The sequence below is a fragment of the Pseudophryne corroboree genome, chromosome 6, assembly GCF_028390025.1.
Source record: "Pseudophryne corroboree isolate aPseCor3 chromosome 6, aPseCor3.hap2, whole genome shotgun sequence".
NCBI lineage: Eukaryota > Metazoa > Chordata > Amphibia > Anura > Myobatrachidae > Pseudophryne > Pseudophryne corroboree.
In genome coordinates, this window is record NC_086449.1 from 135,775,925 (window position 1) to 135,801,778 (window position 25,854).

At 47.0% G+C, this 25,854-nt stretch overlaps 2 protein-coding genes across 3 annotated transcripts in view; both read left to right on the forward strand.

Moving 5' to 3' along the window:
• Nucleotides 1-1,959, forward strand: part of ENTPD4 (ectonucleoside triphosphate diphosphohydrolase 4) — a 114,704-nt gene extending 112,745 nt beyond the window's left edge. The window contains exon 13 of the mRNA XM_063931876.1: nucleotides 1,016-1,959. Within this exon, the coding sequence (XP_063787946.1) occupies nucleotides 1,016-1,028 (13 nt within the window). The 3' untranslated portion in view covers nucleotides 1,029-1,959. The remainder of the gene's footprint in view (nucleotides 1-1,015) is intronic.
• The window catches only part of LOXL2 (lysyl oxidase like 2), a 234,189-nt gene continuing 209,352 nt past the window's right edge, over nucleotides 1,018-25,854 (forward strand). The window contains exons 1-4 of one of the 2 annotated variants that reach the window (XM_063931871.1): nucleotides 1,018-1,099; nucleotides 20,083-20,137; nucleotides 21,703-21,787; nucleotides 21,881-21,954. In XM_063931871.1, coding sequence (XP_063787941.1) covers nucleotides 21,919-21,954 — 36 coding nt within the window. In that variant the 5' untranslated portion in view covers nucleotides 1,018-1,099; nucleotides 20,083-20,137; nucleotides 21,703-21,787; nucleotides 21,881-21,918. The remainder of the gene's footprint in view (nucleotides 1,100-20,082; nucleotides 20,138-21,702; nucleotides 21,788-21,880; nucleotides 21,955-25,854) is intronic. The other variant, XM_063931872.1, reaches the window with a different exon arrangement.

Below are 25,854 nucleotides of genomic sequence, written 5' to 3' on the forward strand. Positions count from 1 at the left end.
ACTGTTTGAGAGAATTCAGCCTATCAATTCACTAGGAGCTAGGTTTAAAGTGCCTCATGCCATAGTGATGTCACTAGATCCTGGTGACTTGTCTAGGCTGACTATTAGTTCAGCCCACAAATAATGGCTGACATCACTGCGTGAACATGACAAGTACACTTTAACTTTCACTTCAGCCCTTCCCTTGCTTTCCTGATTGCGCTGCGTCTTTCTCCCGGTGACCTACGACGATGCCTCGTGTTCTGTGATACACAGGAACTGGCGCATTCTTTCTGGAGCACTAAAGAGTTAAAATACAGGGTTTATGGGAGGGATATGATTGTATGAATGCAATCATTTTCTGAAGACACCTGCTCCCTTGGGTGAAAGCATTTCTACATTTACAGATAAGTTCTTAGAGTCTGCACTCTCTACCGAGATACCAACATTACACGTGTCAGTTTACTGACATTTTACGTGGCTTATAGGGAAATTTCCTGTATTCAAAGGCAGCTGAATGAGTATCTATGTCGAGATCTTGTGTATACACTTCTTCTCTGCATATGTAAATCTTAAAATCTTTTGGGAGCTTATCTACAGAATATAGGTACAAATTGCATTAAAGGGTTCAGTGATATGTTCACACCATTGATTTGTTGCGGAACAGTCACAGAGATATGCATCTGTGCTAAAGAGGGGGCTGAACTAGGGTAACCCACCAGTCAGTATGCACCTTTAGCAGCTAGGCGGGGTCTTATTTAGTAATAACAAATGGGGTCAATCCCCAGGGCACACTCCTTCATCCTGCACTGCACGCACACAGTGTGACAGTGCTCCCAGCTAGTCCTGAGGGAATATCCTCTTCTTATTTGTTACATAGGGTACAGGCGAGGTGCTCAGAGCTGTGATTCCCCTTTAAAGGAATGAATTATTAAGGAGAGGAAACTGGTAGCTAGTACTGAGCAGAATTAATGTGAAGTCTCGCTGGATCTGAGACCAGTACATGTCCCGTAAACAACTTGATATTTTCTTTTAGTAACCATGCTTAGGACAAAATCCATTTGGAGTGGTGACGTCAGCCTGAATCCATCTGGAAAGACAGATTCCAGCTGTGAGGAAAGTAAGAAATGTAACGCCAGCTCTGTCTTTGTTATTCTCTGCCCAGCTCTAACTGCTCTTCCACACTCCCCATCATCTCCCAGCTCCTGGAAGAGAGCCTCCTCCTCCAGCCCCATTCTCATGTCTGTGTGTTTAGCCTCTTCTCCTCTCAAGTTTCTACCTGTATTCTGCTCCCTGGCCTCCTCATCCAGCCTCCCTCTCCTGTCTGTGTGCTCAGCCTCTTCTCTCAAGTTTCTACCGGTATTCTGCTCCCTGGCTTCCTCGTCCATGTCCAGCCTCACTCTCCTGTCTATGTGCTTAGCCTCTTCTCTCAAGTTTATACCTGTACTCTGCTCCTTGGCCGCCTCCTCCAGGCCCACTCCCCCGTCTGCTCATCCTCTTCTCCTCTCAAGTTTCTACCTGTACTCTGCTTCCTGGCCTCCTCTTCCAGAACCACTCTCCTGTCTATGTGCTCAGCCTCTTCTCCTCTCAAGTTTCTACCTGTACTCTGCTCCCTGGCCTCCTCTTCCAGAACCACTCTCCTGTTTATGTGCTCCGCCTCTTCTCCTCTCAAGTTTCTACCTGTACTCTGCTCCCTGGCCTCCTCTTCCAGAACCACTCTCCTGTTTATGTGCTCCGCCTCTTCTCCTCTCAAGTTTCTACCTGTACTCTGCTCCCTGGCCTCCTCCTCCAGCCCCACTCTCCTGTTTATGTGCTCAGCCTCTTCTCTCAAGTTTCTACCTGTACTCTGCTCCCTGGCCTCCTACTCACAAATACACTTGAAGTTCATGTGTGTGCAATTTTTTTTTCTTTTTAAATGTCTTCCCCTCTGTTTAATTTATAATTTTATTTAAAGTAAAGAAAAACACCATAATACTTGGACCTTCTGTGTTGTTCTGTGACTGTAGACATTGAAGACAAACATGCCTGTTTGCAGCTGGATCTGTGATGCATTTATTAAATCAAGATGTCTGCTGACTTGTAGACTATCCTTACACCCACCCCGAGCGGAAAACAAGTAATCCCTGATGATGAGCCCCGGTAACTGGGTAACACCAGAGTGCCGGAACGGATGGCATGGTCTAAATGAGAGAACACAATGGGACTTTAAAAATAATCTATTAGCGCTGAAGATTTCATGAGCATATAATAACTCTGACCATGTAAAGGTTAATGTTTTGTGCTATGCTGAGTGCTGTTTCTGCAGGGGATTGTGCAATTTACCATCCATCTTTCCAAAAGAAGAAGAAAAAAATAATCTTAAAGGGATGCTTAGCCTCGCCAATTAATTCTTTATTATGTAACATTTACACAACCTGGATACACAAGGGCATACGATCTAAAGGCTAAAGTAATTAGAATTATGAGGTGACAGTGTACATTGTAAAAGGGAAACATGGTGGGACAACAGATCAGGCGTTGGAAGTGAGTTAGGTTAACATCTTGTTTGAAGAGATCTGAGTTTTCTGGGAGCCATATTGTTCCATGGCTTCCTATGGGAGGTGTTGCTATGTAAGTATAGGTTTATCGCAGGTTGTTCATGCAAAGGCAAAGCTTGCAAATTTCTTTTGTATTACACACTCTCTCTCTCTCTCTCTCTCTCTCTCTGTCATTCTGTCATGCCACTTTCACATGACTCCCTCTTCCCAATCATCACTGGTCCATAGTCGGCATAGTCCATTGTGTTCTCTATTGCACCCAGTCCTTGTTTACTCCCATGATGGTTTGTGTACATCATTTGCTAATGTCCCCCTGATATAATGACATGCCTTTGGTGTAGGCTTTTCTTCTGTGCCACACCCTTGTTTTGCAGTTACGCTGGTACTGTGAGAGTGGCGATTGAGAGGATTACATTAAGCCCTGTGCACTGACCCCAGACGGCCCCTTCCTCCGCTCAGAGCCCTCAGATATGTTACCTCTATGGAAGCATACACCTTGGCTAGTGACTGATCTTCACTATGGCTGTGTTTGTTTGTGTTTATTTACGCACTGAAACAAGGCTTACCGAGTCCATTAAGTAGGAGGAATGAAGGCCAGACAAATCTAGGTGACTTGACCTCTGACACCCTCATGCGCAGCTCAGAGGAACTGTGACACCCAAAATCTCTCCTCTCCATGGGTGCTTGAGTATGTCAGTCAGTCGCTGGCAGGGGTCACAAACACAAGAGAAAAGGTGATGGAGGAGCACAACAGTGACTGTGACAGCAGATACCAGCTGCCCCACCCAGTCTGCCCCACTGCTGTAGGCAGCACAACTCCCAGACCCTATCTGATCCCCAGTAACCTTATATCCCAGTGTAGACCTGCATGTAATGACTTCTGCCACTCTCCTCTATGGAGGCTGTTTCAGACAACCATCACTTGTTGATGCTGCAAGCTGTCTCTGAGCATGACCTTGTGTTGTAGACCTGTGTCCGGTCCTATCACCGCTCCCTTCTGTCATTAGCTTCTACTGAACCATAGCCTGTCTTCCTGTGTTTTTCCATTAAATTAGACATTTAACACAGCAGATTGATTGCTCTAAACACAGGATTACCATGGCGTTTAAGACCGGTTGTATGTTGCACAGACATTTATGCCTAAAATGATGGAAGCTCTTGTCCCATACTTAAATTAACAAGACAATTTTGAACTATACTTTGCTGTACAAATGCTTGTAGTTTGTAATCCCGGCACTGCTATGAGCTGTACGGACACATCTGTGCTCTGTTTGAGCTTGGAAAGGCAACGTTTTCACAGATCTGGTTCGGTTGATGAGTTGTATTAATTGTTCGTTGGTATCCAACGCTTTTATGAAACACACAGGGCCGGATTAAGGTTTGTGGGGGCCCCTACCAATGAAATTGTCGCTGGTGACGTAGTTTTGTGGTAGTGAGGAAGCGGGGTGGGGGCAGCTGGGCCACTGCCCTGTTAATCCTTCTCTGAGAACACACTGTACACAGTGGATAAAAGGAACAGTGTCAATTTAGCTCGTTGATCATCATTTAATGATGGCTTCAGATTTTTTTTTTTTTTTTCAAGGCTACTGATATTTTTTTAACAGCTCCAGCGACAGTGTTTTCTCCTAACACACTCTGGCAGAGACTTTGCCAAAATATACCAAAAATTTGCATATCCCCCTTGTTAGCTGTGTATTTTTGGCTGTAATTGATATTTGCAAGTCATTATATTGTGTCTATGACACCCCAGGATAATATTGGACTTACTGTGAGTGCGGAATCCATATTTATATACATTTTTATGTGTGCGTGTGTGTGTATTTTTTTTGTTTTATAGGGAGAAATGTATAAAGTTGATTGTATGAACTTCATTTCATACCACAAGCTTCCTGCATCACTTTAATGAGAGCCTCACATGTCATACTCTGTTGTTGGAGAACCCTGCTCCCCCTGTCTGCCTCTGCCCTGGCCTCTGTAGCATGACATCAAAGAATGAACAGGTCACAGCCTCCTGCAAGATCAGCACACTCATCCTCTTACATACTCTGTGCTGCTGTGTACATACTGATTATCTCATAGGGTATAGATTGGTCTATCCCTGCCCACTTCAAAGCTGGGGACATACAGATGAGCATGAGGAGAACAATACTCTGGCCAACCCATTAATCTATTTGTTAGCCACTTTGATAAAACAAATAGATCTCTAGGAAGACGAATCTCAGCATCTCGTGTGTCAGTCCCTCTCTCACTCCACGGTTACACAACTCCTCACACTCTGTACTCAGGGGCCTGTTTGGAGTTAGTGATACTCCTAGCAGTACGAAATGCCTGGCCCGAGTGAGCCGACAGGTCTTGTGCAACTCTGCTAACATCGGGTGTCCTTTTGTGATGAATATGCGTCTCGGTCTCAGCGCGATGCAGCCAGGACGCACGACTAGACTGCTGATTCATCTGATATACTGTATGACACTTGTACAGTATATTGTGTGTGACGGAGTTTGTATTGGAAAAAAAAGCTGTGGCTGGTACATTGTAGCATATCGTATACAGATTCAGAGACTCAGTCACACACAGATATTCAGGTGTTGCATATTGCATCAAATTAATCAGCACAGTCTCCTGCTGCGTCCTAGCCACAGCTCGTTGCAACTAAGGAATTTTCAGCACAAAAGACTCCCGGCGCTAGCAGAGTCTAATAACTCTTTCACACCAGCGCCTCTGAACACGGGTTTTTGGCACATAACCTGTATTCATGTGCGGTGTAAAAGGTGCCGGGGTTGAATAGGCCGGGCTGCTGACTGTGGTGTGAAAGGTGCCTGAGGCGGGTCACACCCTGGGAGCTCCCGTGTCAGGCTCCCGTGTGCAATCCGCCTCAGGCGGTGTGAAAGGGGTATTACAGACCTGGTGGCAGAGAGGGGCTGTTTGGTACGACTGCAGCAGTGATGTAAGAGGACACATCTGTACATACCAGCAGTGATCCAGCGCTCACAGATTATTTATTTATTAACAGTTTCTTATATAGTGCAGCAAATTCCGTTGCGCTTTACTACTGGACACAATGATAAGACAAAACTGGGTAATAAAAAACAGTTATAGAGGTAGGAAGGCCCTGCTCGCAAGCTTACAATCTGTACACAAAGATAGGTGCTATCTATTGCATAGTTGTCCACCAGATTGTAAAGGTTCTAGGTGGGCTGCATGATATCACATCACTGAAGAACCAGGGTGAGGAGGAACGGAAAGTGAAGAAAGAGAAAATATGTGGCGGATATGTGTGGACTGTACAGTAGGGCTGTAATTGGATAGGGAAGCCTTTGAAGGTTATGTGAGCTGTTCCGGAATTTGATAAGCTAGCCTGAATAGGTGAGTTTTCCGGGAACGCTTAAAGGTTTGGAGACTAGAGGAGAGTCTTATTGTACGTGGTAGGGCATTCCACAAAGTGGGTGAAGCCCGATAGAATAGTAGTGTTCATTGCACACAACTGAAATATATAAATACTGAGAAACAAGCCAGGAAGTATCACAGCTGGCCTTTACAGCATGTCTGGTGGATTTATCAGGGACTATTCTCCACTGTTCTTTAACCTTATGGTGCAAATCTCTGTACCTCTCCTCTCCTGTGTATATAAACTTTCTTCCGCCACTCAATATTTTTTTTTTCTTTTTACTATAAATTAGCAGAATTGTAACACCATAGTTCTACTGTCTGGATACGATATTAAGCATCGGTCCTATAGCAAGCAACATGGACGGCCGCTTTGCCGATTAGCAGACATCGATGATTGCAATCCTTCAGGAATTGGCAAAAAACACAGCATGCTAAAAAATCCCAGATTTGCCAATAATAATCATTTGGCAAATTGAGAATTTCCAACATGTTGGATTTCCCCAATCTCCCGACCCAGGACTCTGCAGCATGGGGAATTACTCCACCTAATGTGTGGGTCCAATAAGACTCAGAATGCCTGAAACTGTGGATCTTCTGCCTCAGAACAGTTATTAGCTATGTACATGTGAATTGTTTCTGGTAACTGGATCTACCCCTATGTGTGACTAGTTTTATTTTTTTTAAATACATATGTTGGTTTGCAAGAAAGTTAAAAACAAGACAATTAAAGCGGGAGGGGGCAAAAAGGATGAATGGGAGGAAAAGAAGGTAATCACGTTAATAAATTGTAACTCAAATATGGTTTCAAAAGGAGATTAAAATCTTGGTACAAGAAAATCTTGTGAAACCGATAAAGCTGTATATTACACTGATGTGGAGTTAGCCCATAACCTTGCAATCCCTCTCCGGCAGGCTAGAGCTGTTCACGATTCCTGTGTCCAGACCCGGAAGTTAAGCGATCATGCATGCCATGACTTTACTTCTTACTGATCGCAGTCTCCCAACGTACAGTGCCAGTGTCCGGAGCCTTATATTGGTGCATTCCCCCCAAAAAGGAATCCTTATTGGCGCAATATGCAGCGCTGACCAGTCTTCATTTTCAGGGGCTGTCTGCATGTTATAATAAATATGCCCCAATGACCCTCACAGTCAGTCAAACAACAAAATGTACATCTGGCTTTGATGGCAGTGTCTCCTGACCAATCACACCTTTCATCAAATGCAGATCTCCCACCCACACCCAGGGGTATATTTATTAAACTGTGGATTTTAGAAGTGGAGATGTTGACCATGGCAGCCAATCAGATTCGATTTATTTATCTAGCACCTTCTATGTTGCTATGGGCAACATAACTTCTAAAAATCCACACTTTAGTAAATATAGTCCCAGTATCTAAAATAATCCACTCCTCCTAAATAATTAAGTGATAGTTTCAGTGAGGGACTGATGTTCTAGACTGGCTGGAACGTGGTAAAGAGGGGAGAATGTCCTAAGGTAGGTAGCCCCTTTCATATACCGCACTGTAAATACTGTTTTTGGAACTGTAACAAGTTATAGCCACAGTACAACACATGTACAGACCTGCAATTTTGGGTCTTCTTATGACCATAAAATAGTGGGCGTTTTTTAACAGGGACTACAGGCCGGACATGTCATCCTATCTCTGCAGATAACTTCTCTTCCATATTATCCTTATTATGCAAGTGATGCTGTAATCTATATGGGATGCGATCAATTTACCTACAATCAAAATCCCGACAGTCAAATATCGACACGGTCAAAATACCAACATTTAAAATATTGTTAGGTCAAAAAGTCGACATGAGTATTTCATGATTTTATTGTTGAAACCGACTTGTTCATACTTTACTATCCCAGTAGACTTGGAGGGGGAACATAATAGTGGGCCGAGCGCATTGAGGCACTGTGCCCGAAGCATGGCGAGCCATGCTAGGGGACCCGGTACACTTATACGGTGTCCATGTCGACATACACACCAAAAAAACAATGAAAACCTTGTGTCGGCTTTTTGACCTGTCGTCATTTTAAATGTCTGTCTATTGACCTTGATGGGATTTTGATCGTCAGGATTTTGATTGTAGGTATTTCATACTAAACCCATCTATACTGTTTATATACAAGGCAAATACCACTGACTCATCACAAAATCTGAACCCAGGGCCGAAACTAGGATTCTTGTCACCCGGGGCAAAACAGTAATCCAGCCCCCCCCCCCTCCCATATCCGTTTCCCTCTGGGGATAGGGAAAAGTGGGAGTCACCCCCCACTGTGGACAAAGCTCTTACCACGACTGTCCAAAAAGGTGGCGCTTCCGTCTCCTGACATGGCAGCCCTAAAGGAACCTGCGGATCGTAAGCAGGAAAATACATTGAAATCCATTTATGTCACTACGGGTACGCTACTCAGACCTGCAGTTGCTTCGGCATGGGTGAGTAGCGCTATTGAAAAGTGGGCAGATAACTTGTCATCTGAGTTAGATACCCTGGATAGGGATAGCATTCTTTTGACACTGGGTCATATCAGGGATGCTGCAGCCTACCTTAAGGAAGCTGCGAGGGACATTGACCTTTTAGGATCAAGGGCCAATGCTATGGCAGTCTCAGCTAGGAGAGCATTGTAGATTCATCAATGGAATGCTGATGCTGACTCTAAGAAGGCTATGGAGTCTCTGCCGTATAAAGGTGGTGTCTTGTTTGGTGACGGTCTCGCTGACCTGGTATCTACGGCTACCGCGGGTAAATCATCCTTTTTACCTTATGTTCCTGCACAACAAAAGAAAACGCACCACTATCAGATGCAGTCCTTTCGGCCCAATAAATACAAAAGAGGACGAGGGTCTTCCTACCTTGCTTCTACAGGAAGAGGAAAGGGAAAAAGGTCACCGGCTGTGGCAGGTTCCCAAGAGCAGAAGTCCTCTTCGGCTTCTACCAAATCCACCGCATGACGCTGGGACTCCTCTGCGGGAGTCCGCACCAGTGGGGGCACGTCTCCGACTCTTCAGTTATTTCTGGGTTCGTTCGGCCCTAGACCCATGGGTATTAGAAATAGTGTCCAAAGGGTACAAGCTGGAATTTCAAGATGTGCCCCCTCGTCGATTTTTCAAATCAGCCTTACCAGTTTCTCTTCAGGACAGGGAGGTGGTATGCGGTGCTATACAAAAGCTATGTCAAAATCAAGTCATTGTTACGGGACCCCGTCACAACAGGGAGAAGGCTTTTATTCGAGCATGTTCGTGGTCCCGAAGCCGGACGGCTCGGTCAGACCAATTCTGAATTTAAAATCCCTCAATTTCTATCTAAGAAAATTCAAGATGGAGTCTCTCCGAGCAGTGATCTCCAGTCTGAGGGAAGGGGTTTTTATGGTGTCGGTCGACATAAAGGATGTCTACTTACACGTCACCATATATCCTCCACATCAGGCTTACCTGAGGTTTGCCGATCAGGATTGTCATTACCAATTTCAGACGTTGCCGTTTGGTCTGTCCACGGCTCCGAGGGTTTTCACCAAAGTTATGGCGGAAATGATGGTTCTCCTGCACAAGCAAGGAGTCACAATTATCCCGTACTTGGATGATCTCCTGATAAAAGCGAGGTCCAAGGAACAATTACTGCAGAGCATGACGCTCTCCCTGACAATTCTGCAACAACATGGTTGGCTCCTAAACTTACCAAAATCACAGTTGGTTCCGACGACAAGGCTGTCGTTCTTGGGTATAATTCTGGACACGGAATTACAGAGAGTTTTTCTTCCAGTGGAAAAGGCTCTGGAAATTCAGAACCTGGTCAAACAGATTCTGAAACCAGCAAGAGTTTCGATTCATCAATGCGCTCGGTTGCTAGGGAAGATGGTGGCGGCCTACGAGGCCATTCAGTTTGGCAGATTCCATGCCAGAGTGTTTCAGTGGGACCTGTTGGACAAATGGTCTGGATCCCATCTGCACATGCACCGACAGATAATCCTGTCTTCCAAAACCAGAATCTCACTCCTGTGGTGGCTGCACAGCTCTCACCTCCTAGAGGGACGCAGATTCGGGATCCAGGACTGGATCCTGGTGACCATGGATGCGAGTCTCCGAGGCTGGGGTGCAGTCACACAGGGGGAAAATTTCCAGGGAAAATGGTCAAGCCAGGAAGCTTGTCTACACATAAACATTCTGGAATTAAGGGCCATTTACAACGGCCTTCTACAAGCGGAACATCTTCTTCGCGATCTGCCCGTCTTGATTCAATCGGACAACATAACAGCAGTGGCGTACGTAAACCGCCAGGGCGGAACGAAGAGCAGAGCGGCAATGGCAGAAGCCACAAAAGTTCTCAGCTGGGCGGAAAGGCATGTAAACACCCTGTCAGCGGTCTTCATTCCAGGTGTGGAAAACTGGGAAGCAGACTTCCTCAGCAGACACGATCTCCATCCAGGAGAGTGGGGTCTTCATCAAGAGGTCTTTGCAGAAGTGACAAGTCGTTGGGGAATTCCTCAAATAGACATGATGGCGTCTCGCCTCAACAAGAAACTTCCAAGATATTGTTCCAGGTCGAGGGACCCTCAAGCAATAGCGGTGGACGCCCTAGTGACACCGTGGGTGTTTCAGTCGGTATATGTGTTCCCTCCGATTCCATTCATTCCAAAAGTGATAAAGATCATAAGAAGAACAAGGGTTCATGCAATCCTCATTATTCCAGACTGGCCAAGGAGGGCCTGGTATCCGGATCTTCATGAATTGCTCATAGGAGATCCCTGCCCTCTTCCTCTAAGAGAGGATCTGTTACAGCAGGGGCCGTGCGTGTACCAAGATTTACCGTGGCTTCGTTTGACGGCTTGGAGGTTGAACGCAAGATCCTAGCACGAAAGGGTATTCCCGGTAAAGTAATTCCCACACTGCTTCATGCTAGAAAAGAGGTAACGGCGAAACATTATCACAGTATTTGAAGAAAATATGTGTCTTGGTGTGAATCCAAGGAGGATCCTACGGAAGAATTTCAGCTGGGCCGTTTTCTCCATTTTCTGCAAGCAGGGGTGGATGCGGGCCTAAAATTAGGCTCAATTAAAGTACAAATTTCGGCCTTATCAATTTTCTTTCAAAAAGAATTGGCTTCCCTTCCGGAAGTTCAGACTTTCGTGAAAGGCGTGCTGCACATCCAACCTCCCTTTGTGCCCCCGGTGGCACCATGGGATCTTAACGTGGTTTTGCAGTTCCTGCAATCTCATTGGTTTAAACCTTTACGTAAGGTAAAGTTGAAATTCGTCACTTGGAAAGTGATCATGCTGTTGGCCTTGGCCTCTGCAAGGCGGGTGTCTGAATTGGCGGCTTTGTCTCACAAGAGCCCCTATTTGATCTTCCATGAAGATAGAGCGGAGTTGAGAACTCGTCAGCAATTTCTGCCAAAAGTGGTGTAATCGTTTCACATGAACCAACCTATTGTGGTGCCAGTGGCTACTGACGCCTTAGAGGAATCGAAGTCTCTAGATGTGGTCAGAGCTTTGAAAATGTATGTAGCCAGAACGGCTCAGATTAGGAAAACAGAGGCTCTGTTTGTCCTGTATGATCCCAAAAAGATTGGGGCTCCTGCTTCCAAGCAAACTATTGCACGCTGGATCTGTAATACGATTCGGCAGGCTCATGCTACGGCAGGATTGCCGTTAACGAAATCGATGAAAGCTCATTCTACCAGAAAGGTGGGCTCATCCTGGGCGGCTGCCCGGGGGTATCGGCATTACAGCTTTGCCGAGCAGCTACTTGGTCGGGTTAAAACACTTTTGCAAAGTTTTACAAGTTTGATACCCTGGCTAAGGAAGACCTCTTGTTTGGTCAATCGGTGCTGCAGAGTCATCCGCACTCTCCCGCCCGTTCTTGAGCTTTGGTATAAACCCCATGGTTCTTGAAGTGTCCCCAGCATCCTCTAGGACGTAGGAGAAAATAGGATTTTAATACCTACCGGTAAATCCTTTTCTCTTAGTCCGTAGAGGATGCTGGGCGCCCGTCCCAGTGCGTACTGTATCTGCAGGTATTGGTTATGGCTACACACGTGTTGTGTTGCGTTTATAGGCAGCCTGTTGCTGTCATTCATGCCGTTGCATGCGTTGGGTTGAATGCCATGTTGTACGGCATCCTTGAGATGTGAGCTGGTATGTATCTCACCTTAGTTTAAATCAAAATAAACTCTCTTTCCTCAAAATGTCCGTCTCCCTGGGCACAGTTCCTATAACTAGGGTCTGGAGGAGGGGCACAGAGGGAGGAACCAGTTCACACCCCTTTTAAATTCTTGGAGTGCCCATGTCTCCTGCGGATCCCGTCTATACCCCATGGTTCTTGAAGTGTCCCCAGCATCCTCTACGGACTAAGAGAAAAGGATTTACCGGTAGGTATTAAAATCCTATTTTATCCTGGATCCCATGTGTTATCGGACGATAGCGGGTCCTTTTTCTGCCAATAAAAACTGTCTATAATTGGATAGCCCGGTAATGACCACAGGGCGAAAAATGATCAGGCCTAATTGGATCCCGCAGATAGAACTGTAACTGAATTGCAAGAAAGTGTACTGAAAACAAACTAAAAGTTTATAGTGCTATATTATATATATAAATAAAATAACAACTTGCTGCTTACCCGCTGCTATGCAACTCCTCCTCCCCACGTGACACTGTGGCCTGCAGGTTTGACAGCGGGTCAGTTCCAGAAAAACTGAACTGTCCAGCTGATTGCAGTCCAGTCCCAGAAGAACGGGACTGTACTGCTGAATGCAGTACAATGCCAGAAGAACGGGACTGTCCTGCTGAATGCAGTACAATGCCAGAAGAACGGAACTTGCGGGACCGTTGGGAGGTTTTGAGAACAGTGTAAACAAAACAATAAAAAATTGACTTACAGAGCATTGAAGGATAGCACCCAAATATGCAGCTGGGCAACAGAATCCAAGGGTTAGGTGCCGCTTTGAGCAGTGGGGAGGAGATGATGGTTTAAGGGATGGAAGGAAAAGCACACAAGGGAAAAGGGCCCTGCTCATGAGAGCTTACAGTCTATTAATCTTTATTGATGACTAGTTACTAGTCCATCAAAATGATGGAACAACATAACAGTAATGTCAGCGCCGGGGGCTGTGCACACCTAAACAGCAACACTTGAATTTCTCCATCGGGTGCCATCTAGTGGCTGCCTGCGCACAAAGTACTTGAGTTCCTCCCATAGAGCTGAGGAGCAGCGTTAGCCTTTTATTATATAGGATTCTTTATTCTTGGTTCTGCCTCCACCTGACCTGTATTACTAGTACACACGTAAAGGGGGTTTACCAGGCTTTAAACTCTGGGCTCCACTATTTACCTTGGATGTAGGAAAATTAACCTTTCTTCCCATCCTTCCTTAATAAGGGCCTAATTCAGATCTGATCGCAGCAGCAAATTTGCTAGCTAATGGGCAAAACCATGTGCACTGCAGGTGGGGCAGATATATAACGTGCAGAGAGTGTTAGATTTGGGTGGGTTATTTTGTTTCTGTGCAGGGTAAATACTGGCTGCCTTATTTATATACTGCAATTTAGATTTCAGTTTGAACACACCCCACCCAAATCTAACTCTCTCTGCACATGTTATATCTGCCCCCCCCTGCAGTGCACATGGTTTTACCCATTAGCTAACAGATTTGCTGCTGCGATCAGATCTGAATTGGGCCCAAAGTTAGGAATTAGGGACAATATGAGGGTTTCAAGTAAATTTCAATATAATACAACTTTTCCCTAAGATCTGTACCTCAATACCTTCACCAACAGCGAAACTGTGTATTGCAGCCCGTAAAAGATGGTTGCACTACAACTGCAAGCAGCATTTGGACATTACACATGCTGCATTTACACAGCCTGCACTGCAATTGTCCCCACCCACCACTGGTCTTCAGCAACACTAATCTCAACTGACGCCAACTCTGGGGTAACGCCATTTTCTCTGACGTCCTAGTGGATGCTGGGGACTCCGTAAGGACCATGGGGAATAGCGGCTCCGCAGGAGACTGGGCACAGCTAAGAAAGATTTAGGACTACCTGGTGTGCACTGGCTCCTCCCACTATGACCCTCCTCCAGACTTCAGTTAGAATCCTGTGCCCGGCTGAGCTGGATGCACACTAGGGGCTCTCCTGAGCTCCTAGAGAGAAAGTATATTTTAGGTTTTTTATTTTACAGTGAGATCTGCTGGCAACAGACTCACTGCAGCGAGGGACTAAGGGGAGAAGAAGCAAACCTACCTAACTGGTGGTAGCTTGGGCTTCTTAGGCTACTGGACACCATTAGCTCCAGAGGGATCGACCGCATGGAACCGGCCATTGGTGTTCGGTCCCGGAGCCGCGCCGCGCCGCCGGCCCCCTTACAGAGCCAGAAGCAAGAAGAATCCGGAAAATCGGCGGCAGAAGACATCAGTCTTCACCAAGGTAGCGCACAGCACTGCAGCTGTGCGCCATTGCTCCTCATACACACTTCACACTCCGGTCACTGAGGGTGTAGGGCGCTGGGGGGGGGGCGCCCTGAGAAGCAATAAATACACCTTGGCTGGCAAATATATCACAATATATAGCCCCAGAGGCTATATATGTGATAAATACCCCTGCCAGAATCCATAAAAAAGCGGGAGAAAAGTCAGCCGAAAAAGGGGCGGAGCTATCTCCCTCAGCACACTGGCGCCATTTCTCCCTCACAGCTCCGCTGGAAGGAAGCTCCCTGGCTCTCCCCTGCAGTCTACACTACAGAAAAGGGTAAAAAAGAGAGGGGGGGCACTAAATTTAGGCGCAATATACATATAGCAGCTATAAGGGGATATAATTTAGTTAATCCCTGATTTATATAGCGCTCTGGTGTGTGCTGGCATACTCTCTCTCTGTCTCCCCAAAGGGCTTTGTGGGGTCCTGTCTTCTGTCAGAGCATTCCCTGTGTGTGTGCGGTGTGTCGGTACGGCTGTGTCGACATGTTTGATGAGGAGACTTATGTGGAGGAGGAGCAGGTGCCTATAAATGTGTTGTCACCCCCTGCGGGGCAGACACCGGAGTGGATGGACTTGTGGAAGGAATTACGCAAAAGTGTCGACTCCTTACATAAAAAATTTGACGACATGCCAAATGCGTGGCAGCCGGCTTCTCAGCCCGTGCCTGCCCAGACGTCTCAAAAAGTCATCAGGGGCTCTAAAACGCCCGCTACCTCAGATGGCAGACACAGATGTCGACACGGATACTGATACCAGTGTCGACGACGAAGAGACTAATGTAATGTCCAATAGGGCCACTCGTTATATGATTGAGGCAATGAAAAATGTTTTACACATTTCTGAGGTGACCCCAGGTACCACAAAAAAGGGTATTATGTTTGGGGAGAAAAAACTACCAGTAGTTTTTCCCCCTTCTGAAGAATTGAATGAAGTGTGTGAACTAGCGTGGGCTTCCCCCGATAAAAAATTGGTAATTTCAAAAAAATTACTAATGGCGTACCCTTTCCCGCCAGAGGATAGGTCACGTTGGGAAACACCCCCTAGGGTGGATAAAGCACTTACGCGCTTATCAAAAAAGGTGGCACTGCCGTCCCAGGATACGGCCGCCCTAAAGGAACCTACTGACAGAAAGCAGGAGGCTCTCCAGAAAGCTATATATACACACACTGGTATTATACTGAGACCAGCTATTGCCTCAGCATGGATGTGCAGTGCTGCAGCTGCATGGTCAGACTCCCTGTCAGAAAACATTGACACCCTAGACAGGGACACTATATTGCTAAATGTAGAGCATATTAAAGACGCTGTCTTTTACATAAGAGATGCACAGAGGGATATTTGCCGGCTGGCATCAAAAATAAGTGCACTGTCCATTTGTGCCAGGAGAGGGTTATGGACCCGGCAGTGGACAGGTGATGCAGATTCTAAAAGGCACATGGACAGCCACTTCCCAGGAACAAAAGTCCTCCCCCGCTTCTTCTGCTAAGTCCGCCGCATGACGCTGGGGCTCAGCAGGCGGAGCCAGGTACGGTGGGGGGGCCGTCTCAAAAACTTCAGCAATCAGTGGGCTCGCTCACAGGTAGATCCCTGGATCCTTCAAGTGGTATCTCAGGGGTACAGGCTGGAATTCGAGACATCCCCCCCCCCCCCCCCCGCCGTTTCCTCAAATCTGCCTTACCAACGACTCCTTCAGAAAGGGAGGCTGTGTTAGAGGCAATTCACAAGCTGTATTCCCAGCAGGTGATAGTCAAGGTGCCCCTACTTCAACAAGGACGGGGTTACTATTCCACAATGTTTGTGGTACCGAAACCGGACGGTTCGGTGAGACCCATTTTAAATTTGAAATCCTTGAACACATATTTAAGAAAATTCAAGTTCAAGATGGAATCGCTCAGGGCGGTTATTGCAAGCCTGGAAGAGGGAGATTACATGGTATCTCTGGACATCAAGGATGCTCACCTGTATGTCCCCATTTACCATCCTCACCAGGAGTACCTCAGATTTGTGTTACAGGATTGTCATTACCAATTCCAGACGTTGCCGTTCGGCCTGTCCACGGCACCGAGGGTATTTACCAAGGTAATGGCCGAAATGATGATACTCCTTCGGAAAAAGGGAGTTTTAATTATCCCATACTTGGACGATCTCCTGATAAGGGCGAGGTCCAGAGAGCAGTTGTTGGTCGGCGTAGCATTATCTCAGGAGGTGCTACACCAGCACGGTTGGATTCTGAATATTCCAAAGTCTCAGCTGGTTCCGGCGACACGTCTACTGTTCCTGGGGATGATTCTGGACACAGTCCAGAAAAAAGTGTTTCTCCCAGAGGAGAAAGCCAAGGAGCTGTCATCTCTAGTGAGAGGCCTCCTGAAACCAAAACAGGTGTCGGTGCATCATTGCACGCGAGTCCTGGGAAAGATGGTAGCTTCCTACGAAGCGATTCCATTCGGCAGGTTCCATGCCAGAACCTTTCAGTGGGACCTGTTGGACCAATGGTCCGGATCGCATCTTCAAATGCATCGGTTGATAACCCTGTCTCCAAGGACCAGGGTGTCTCTGCTCTGGTGGCTGCAGAGTGCTCATCTCAGAGAGGGCCGCAGATTCGGCATACAGGACTGGGTCCTGGTGACCACGGATCCCAGCCTTCGGGGCTGGGGTGCAGTCACACGGGGAAGAAACTTCCAAGGACTTTGGTCAAGTCAGGAGACTTCCCTACACATAAATGTTCTGGAACTGAGGGCCATTTACAATGCCCTAAGTCTAGCAAAGCCCCTGCTTCAAAACCAGCCGGTTCTGATCCAGTCAGACAACATCACGGCAGTCGCCCATGTAAATCGACAGGGCGGCACAAGAAGCAGGACGGCGATGGCAGAAGCCACAAGGATTTTCCGATGGGCGGAAAATCACGTGTTAGCACTGTCAGCAGTGTTCATTCCGGGAGTGGACAACTGGGAAGCAGACTTCCTCAGCAGGCACGACCTCCACCCGGGAGAGTGGGGACTTCATCCAGAAGTCTTCCAACTGATTGTAAACCGTTGGGAAAAGCCACAGGTGGACATGATGGCGTCCCGCTTAAACAAAAAGCTAGAAAAATATTGCGCCAGGTCAAGAGACCCTCAGGCGATAGCTGTGGACGCTCTAGTGACACCGTGGGTGTACCGGTCGGTTTATGTGTTCCCTCCTCTTCCTCTCATACCCACTTATTCTCCCTCGTGGGGGTCCACGACCCCCCTGGAGGGAGAATAAAATAGCGTGGCGCCGCAAGGGGCTCATTTGCGCTCGCCACACTGTCGGTAAGCCGGCGGTCGGGCTTCTGGCGCCGGTATGCTGGTCGCCGGGAGCCCGACCGCCGGCAGTCCGTACTACACCCATTAGGGGACCTCTGTTTGTATTTGACAAAAGATGGTAGAGATCTGGGCACTACATCCATGGGAAATTGTATATATGTTTATACTGTTTTCGTGATTATTTGGGTAGCATCATAAAATCACATCTACGGGGGGCATCATTTGAAACAGTGGACTCCTTTCTTTTAAACACGGTTGTCCCCACATGTGTTCTGGCCTAAAAGGCGGCGATAGAGCACATTCAGTTCCTTCCCCATCTATGGAGAATGGCATCTTTCCATTGTGCAGATTGATGTTCAGTCCTGCTGTTTCCATCTCAGAAATATTTCTAGGATTAGAGCCTTTCTCACCCTGGAGGCAGCTAAGACTCTCATCCACTCACTGGTCAGATTGGACTGCTGTAACCTCCACCTATCTGGCCTCCCTGACTCCCACCTCTCTCCACTCCAGTCTATCCTCAATGCTGCATCTTCCTCTCCAAATGTGCTACGTCTGCCTCCCCCTCCTACCAGCCCTACACTGGCTTCCCTTCAGAATCCAACTCTAAACTCTCCACCTCTTTACAAAACTCAAAATGGGCTCTCAAGACCCAATTCTTCATCAGTGTCATCCAGCTCTCATCCTAACCCATTGCTCCTTCCTCTGTGTCACCCCTGTCTGTCTGCCCCTCCGCTTTATAATGTAAGCTCTTATGATCAGGGCCCTCTTCTTCAATCATGTGCTTCTTTTTCTCTAACGTTTATGATCATCTACTCCATGCTACCCACAACGGCACCTAACTCTCAGTTACTGCCATCCTGCTGCTTATTTCAGTGTTATGATCACTGATGCAGAAATAGTTATTTAACATATCCTTGTCCTGCATTGTTTGATACTGTAGGTCGCAGTTTAATGTGTTTTTAAATTAAATTGCAGCTATAAATGGGGGGGGGGGGGGGGGGGCACTGCTTGGGTTGGTGGCTCCCACCAGAACTCTCCTGAAGGGGGCTATAGAGCACTTGGCATGTATGCTACTCCTCATCATGCAGAGATCAGCCCCTTATGATTCCTATCTGCTCTATTGACCTCATTAAGTAAGGATTGCATAATTTTCAATTTGCCCATTTATCGAATGACTGCGCATTCACATTGTTCACACACAAGTAAAAATAGCGACCGAAATTACATACACATCGTGATCACTGTTTGACTGACAGGAAGCCGGCGTTTCTTGGCGGCTTCCAGGAAAACCTGATGTTTTCTGGGTGTGTCTGAAAAAACTCGCGCATAAAAAAAAAACAGAGCCTCTGGCGTCAGCGATGACCAGTTCCAGCCTCTTGTGTCGCAGGAATTGTGGATGACCTTGCCTGGCGCAGATAGGAAAAATCATCAATGTTCTGGGAATTGCAGTCAGGAGAGCAATCCGAAAGTCGGGAGTCCCCCTGCCATTCCGGGAGAGTAGGTATGCGCTGATCCTAAAATAAAAGATGCCTTACATGAAAGCAAATAGCATTAATAATTATACTGTATATGTAGTAATGGCCAAACCCAGACAGAACATTATATATTTGACTATGCATTTCCAAGTGTTGCACAAGGGCACAGGTAGCTGCTATTCGTTCTGCACAAGGTGGCTGGAAGAGACTGGCAGCAGTGTCCTCCCCTACCTGGGAGTATGCTGTGTATAGCCAAATATGCCCATCCACGAGTCTATTATCACAATTTATCCCAAATATATTAATATTGTATTTGTGATGTCTATTTCATTCATACGGAAATTTCATTGTTTGTTCACATGTGAATATTTAATGATAATAAATTCAAATTCAAATAAGCACCAGAAACATTTACATATATATTTACGAATAGTAGTAGTACCTGTTTAATGTACCGTATGACAGTATGACGTTTTGGATTAGTGGTCCTTTAAGGCGTTCCTGGAAACTATGCAGTAACATTATGGAATGTTACCCAGTAGAACAGTTACTGGCAGACACCGGAGATAAGATCCAGTCAAGCAATAGTTGTCTACCCAGTAAAACGGAGAATGCAGTGCTGCCCCATTAGTAATTATATAGTATTGTGACCCTGATTTCCAGTACAGAATCAGTATCAAGGACCCTATTCAGGTTCAGCAGAATCTGCTACTGCTTGTGTGATCGCATGCCAAGTCCTGCCCAGCGATGTGATCGCCATCTATTGCACTTTGCTAGTTCATGCATGTGCGAACGCATTAGCGATCCAACCTGAATGAGGGCCCATATTTCTTACAGCATAAAATTTAGGTTTATACTATAGATTTGCAGCTGCCAATGTAAATAAAATTCAGGAAAGGAAGGCCGTAAGATTGTGACGTTCGGTCATCTGTCTCCATAGGGTACATATCACTACAACGTTTTCAGTGGCTCCCACGGGACAATCTGCATATCAGGTGACCATAATGTGATAAAGAGGAATCTTTTATTTAATGTTTATTTCAAAATTGTGTAAGCCTTTTATTTTTACCTTCAGGACCCCTTTATATTATACTGAGATGATCCGTGGGGGGTAGTTCCCACGCTCTCAATCTTGTTCATTGCCCCAGCTGATAACTAGTGGCCTTATTGTTTTTTGCACTATTTACCTAAAGTGCAGCAGCCTGACGCTGGTTTTCACACCAAGCTTCACTCACGCATTTTGTCTCCTGCGTGCCAATCACTTCTCGAGCACCTCCCAGCACCTTGGTTACCCCCATTTAAAAGGTTGGCAAGTATGCTTCCAGCTAACACAGGGAGCTCCTCTATGAGGACTCGGGTAGTGGGTCATGCAGCCCATATTTTTTCCATTATTTTTACTTTAAAGTGCATTGCGTGGACATGGAGACTGTATCAATTTCAGGATGCAAAAGTCCTTTTGTGGACTGGAAAAAAGTAGTGTGGGGGAATGCCTCTTAAACTGTGTCCTTTCTACCCTTGTATCTCATTTCCAGAATCTTTCTCTGTAAATTGAAATCTTAAGGCCCATACACACTAGACGAGATCGCTCAGAAGGGCCATTCTGCGCGAGATCATTTACAGTGTCGTCTAGTGTGTACACTCAATGTTGTTAACGATGCGTGCCACAAATTCTGGGAAGCTTTATTTTTATACCGCAATTTAGATTTGCCAGGCCTGGCCACTGAAGGGTGTCTACTTTCGGACTACAAATGTTGTGCTCAACCATCTGGGTGTTACAATTCTTGAACTTAGCTGCCAATTCACTGACCTGCACATGACTGCAGCAAGTCATATTCATGATTCTCCTGTTGTTGTGGTCCGGCGCAGCAAGGGCGCCGCCATCTTTCTGAAGGTCAGCTGAGTAGTTTCAGCTATTCACAACATTGTGGCAGTACAGATGGTGTAATGGTTAGCATTACTGCCTCACAACACTGAGGTCATGGGTTTGATTCCCACCATGGCCCAAACTGTGCGATGTTTGTATATTCTCCCCGTAATTGCGTGGGTTTCCTCCGGATACTCCGGTTTCCTCCCACATTCCAAAAATATACTGATAGGTTTATTGGCTCCCAACAAAATTAACCCTAGTGTGATTGTGTATGTGTTTTCATGTGATAGGGAATATAGAGTGTAAGCTCCACTGGGGCAGGGACTGATGTGAATGGACAAATATTCACTGTAAAGCGCTGCGGAATATGTGTGCGCTATATAAATAACTGGTAATAAATAATAAATCCCGATGCTGCACATGATTTCCACATCCAATCCTATGCTAGAGCACCCTATTTAAACTGTTCTCTACCACTGGGCCATTGCCAGTACAAAAAGTCTTCTAGGACTTCTGTGACAGAAGCAGTTCCCTGAGCTCCAGCAACTGTACCTGTAATCTCCATTGTTCACCAGACTGATCTATCTAGTTCTCATAAGCACTCATTGTATTAGGTGGTTAAGTATTGCCACCATGCCAGGTAGTATACTCAATTAAACCTATATTTGGTTTCTCTTTCTATAATCCTTATAGGTAAAACTGAGTGAGAAGCTCATTCACCCTCCTAATTTCATTCACTCTGCCGTTTGATAGTCCTGCCCTGCAGCCCCAGCTCCAGGTATGTTACAAACTCAGAACCTGACACTGGGTGGATGTAATGTGCTAAAGAACCTAGATAGCATTAACTTCCTAACACATGTTTATGTTCCAGGATCTACCACTCCCAGTTCTGTATTCAGACCAGAAGTGATGCTAGTCTTCTCCTCTAACAAGTGCTGTCTTGAAGTAAGCTGAACATACCAGTTGCTGTGCTATGATCAGCTTGTGGTTATTTTCACCAGAGGCGTAACTAGGGTTTTTGGAGCCCAGGACAAGATCAGTAATGGCACCCCCCCCCCCCCCCCCCAAAAAAAAAAAAAAACTACAAAAGGAAAGTATGTCAGGGTGTGTATGTATAGATGTAGGTGCAGTGGTCGAAGTGAAATTTTTGAAGGGGGAATGAAAAAGTGTAGATAGCAATTATGCGCGCTCCGCACTCCGGAAATCGGGGCGTGGTCACTCAAAAGGGGCGTGTCCTTCAGTGTAGTAGGACCCCTTATACTATCTAGTACTGGTGCCCCTTTCACATTATAACACACGGTATGAGCCGAAATTCACATTACAGCACACGGTATGAGCCGAAATTCACATTACCCCACACGGTATGAGCCGAAAATTCACATTACCCCACACGGTATGAGCCGAAATTCACATTACCCCACGGTATGAGCCAAAATTTACATTATAGCACACGGTATGAGCCGAAATTCACATTACCCCACATGGTATGAGCCGAAATTCACATTACAGCACACGGTATGAGCCGAAATTCACATTACCCCACACGGTATGAGCTGAAATTCACATTACCCCACACGGTATGAGCCGAAATTCACATTACCCCACACGGTATGAGCCAAAATTCACATTACAGCACACGTTATGAGCCGAAATTCACATTATAGCACACGGTATGAGCCGAAATTCACATTATAGCACACGGTATGAGCCGAAATTCACATTATAGCACACAGTATGAGCCGAAATTCACGTTACAGCACATGGTATGAGCCAAAATTCACATTATAGAGTGAGGGGATCCTACCCCCTTAATTAACAAGGCCTGTGGGGCACTGTGGTGAGGGGAGCCTAACCCCTTAATTGACTAATTGCAGAGTTCAGCAGCGGAAGGGTTGCAGCGGTTTCACACCTCAAGCTGCGGCGCTTCTGCCACCTCCGACACTCCACATCTTCGGCGCCACCCGGGATGCAGAGCACCGCACCGGGGATGCACCCTTTTCAGTGTGGTCTGCTGCGCGCCGAAAGGGGGTTCTTCTCTCCTGCTACAGGATCCTGATGTGCGCCAGCCTCCCCGCTGTTACTGCCACGGTAAGCATTAGTATCGTTTACCGCAGAGGCCATTTATTGAGGCATATGTAGTAAACCTCGGGAACTGAGATGCCCTTCTCACCGTACACGTGTGTGGCTGAGCCGGGCAGGGGGACAGCCAGCAGCAGCATGCCGGATATCAGCAGCCGAGGGTGCGGGCTGTACATACTTGAGGCAGCTGGATATTCAACAGTGCTGAGAGCCTCCGGAGCCCGCACCCCCCGGAGCTGCAGTACACCGGCAGAGGACACCCATCCCCCGAACCCTGCGTAGCCCAAAGCCGGAGATCGGCAGCATGTTGAACGCGGAAGCAGAAGCCGCTTGTTGCCGGTCAACATGCTGCCGATCTCCGGCTTTGGGCTCCGCTCCGCACGTGCCTTACAGCCCGCACCCTCGGCTGCTGATATCTGGCATGCTGTCCCTGCTGCTGGCTTTCCACCCGCCCGGCTCGGCCACCCAGCTGGATGGTGAGTGAGAAGGGCATCTCAGTGCCCGTGGTTTAATACATATCCCTCTTCGGTAAATGGTACTAATGCTTACCGTGGCGGTAAGCATTAGTACATCCCGCCCACACACACAGACTGCCTCACCCCCTTACTTACACACACACACTGTAGATTACACACACACACACACACCTACTGGCCACCTCCAAACCCCACACACACCCACTCAGACTACACACACATTCTCTTACTTTCCCCTCCCCCACACACACTGGACTGCAAAAATTGACACACACTCACACTGTCCCACACACACACACACACACACACACAATTAACACACACGCACTCACACTGTCCCGCGCACCCCCCCCCCCCCCCCCTCCTCTCCCGACAGTAAAGTTTAAACTGCTGCGGCCTGCTCACCTGCGACTCCGAGGCCGCGCAACTCCGAGGTCGCGCACGCGCACCTCCGAGGTCGCGCACACGATATGGAGACACTGCAGGGGGGGGGGGGGGGGAGTAGGGGGAGGCTCCTAGCTGCCGCTGCCTGTACAGTGTGACAGGCACACCAGCCGGGGCCTCGGAGACAGGGAGAGCGCTGCGGGGAGCGCCGGCGGAAACCCTGTTGCATGGGGCAAGCGGGCCGTGCAGGTGGCGGTGGCTTCCCCCTCTGCTGGGGCTGCCACGGCGCCCAGGGCACGTGCCCTGCTCGCCCCGTGCTAGATACGCCTCTGATTTTCACATATTTATATTTCAAGCCCTGCAGTCCAGTGTTTGGGAGTGTCAGGCTATGGGGTAAGTGGCATGCTGCAGGTGTAGAATCAAGCTTCCTGTTGGAAAGTACTACTCTCCAGGAACTTCCCACCCATTTGGTAGTGAAAGAACTTTTTGTTTGTGCAGCTTTCTGCACAAGTGATCGCACCCCTGAACACCCCTAATCCCCTCCCCTGTAGGCGGCGATTACCTGGTCGCAACAGTGCTAAAAATAGCCTGTGTGCGACCAGGTCGGAATGACCCCCTAGGTTTGCAGCAGGACCATGCAGTACACAGTAGTGTCATCATGCTGCGCCCATTTCACTAGAGAAGTGAGTGGAATATGGGTGTGTTTTCTATTCACCCTAGAACTCCTCAAATTGTAGAGTCTCCTATAATTTGGAAAGTATGCTGTGGTATGCTAAATAGAGATAGGACTAGTACAGCAAAGCATTTCATATAATAAATATAACAGAAATATATTATTGAATCAGTCTTAATTTGGGATAACAACTAATAAAACTAGTGCTGGTTATTAATTTTTTGCATACTGGTTAGTGGCTAATACACCTATTTTTTTCTTTGCAAAGTTGTATGTCTTGTTAGATTAAGGCATTATGGGGGTCATTCCGAGTTGTTCGCTTGTTGCCGATTTTCGCAACAGAGCGATTAAGGCAAAAATGCGCATGCGCTAAGTATTTTAGCACAAAACAGTAGATTTACTCACGTCCGAACGAAGAATTTTCATCGAAAGGAGGGATATCCAGCGCTCGTGTATATGACTATTTTGATGCAGGTATACAAGTGCGCCAACAAAACAACAATTCACATAAGATGCTTAATATAATAATATTCGGACTAATACTCATATAATTGTCAATTTATGTTTTTTATTCAAAATGATGTTATATACGCATCTGCTGCATGCATATAGAAGGTTATGCAACTCAAGAAAAAATGATTTTAAATAGAAAAGAAGGGTGGGGTGGGGGGGGGGAAGGAAATACGTCCGTGTACCTAGGGACACAGTAACAGGTCTGTTACTGTGAGAATTATGGTAAAAACACACTGTGGTGAACACACTCAGATATGTGGCGTCTCACCTCTGTAGTGTCTAATGTCCTGCTGTAATAACCAGAGCCTCTGGGGGGTGTCCGTTATGATGTCCAGTAGTTCGTCAAATAAAGTCCCAAATTAACTACGGGGTACCCCTGGAGGGCCGCTGGCAGCACGGGATCTGATCGTGGCTACTAGTCAGGTAATTAGGGCTCCGGACATACCGTCCTCCCCTGTGCTCTGATAAACCGCAGCGTCGCTCTTGTGAGCGCACCGTGGTTCTCCGGGCAGCTGGAAAGCGGTCACCGTCTTGGAGAGGGAGGAAGACAGCTGCTTCTAGCCCTAATGGGCTGTCTGCTGTGCCTTCTCCTCTCCTACAGAGTCCCTTACCTTATCCTCGTAGCTCCATCTGTTCTCCTCTTGCCGGCAGCCTGCTCCACTCTTCCTCGTCGATGTTGTTCCTGGTGTCCTCCCTTTGCTTCCGGATCGTTCCGGTCAC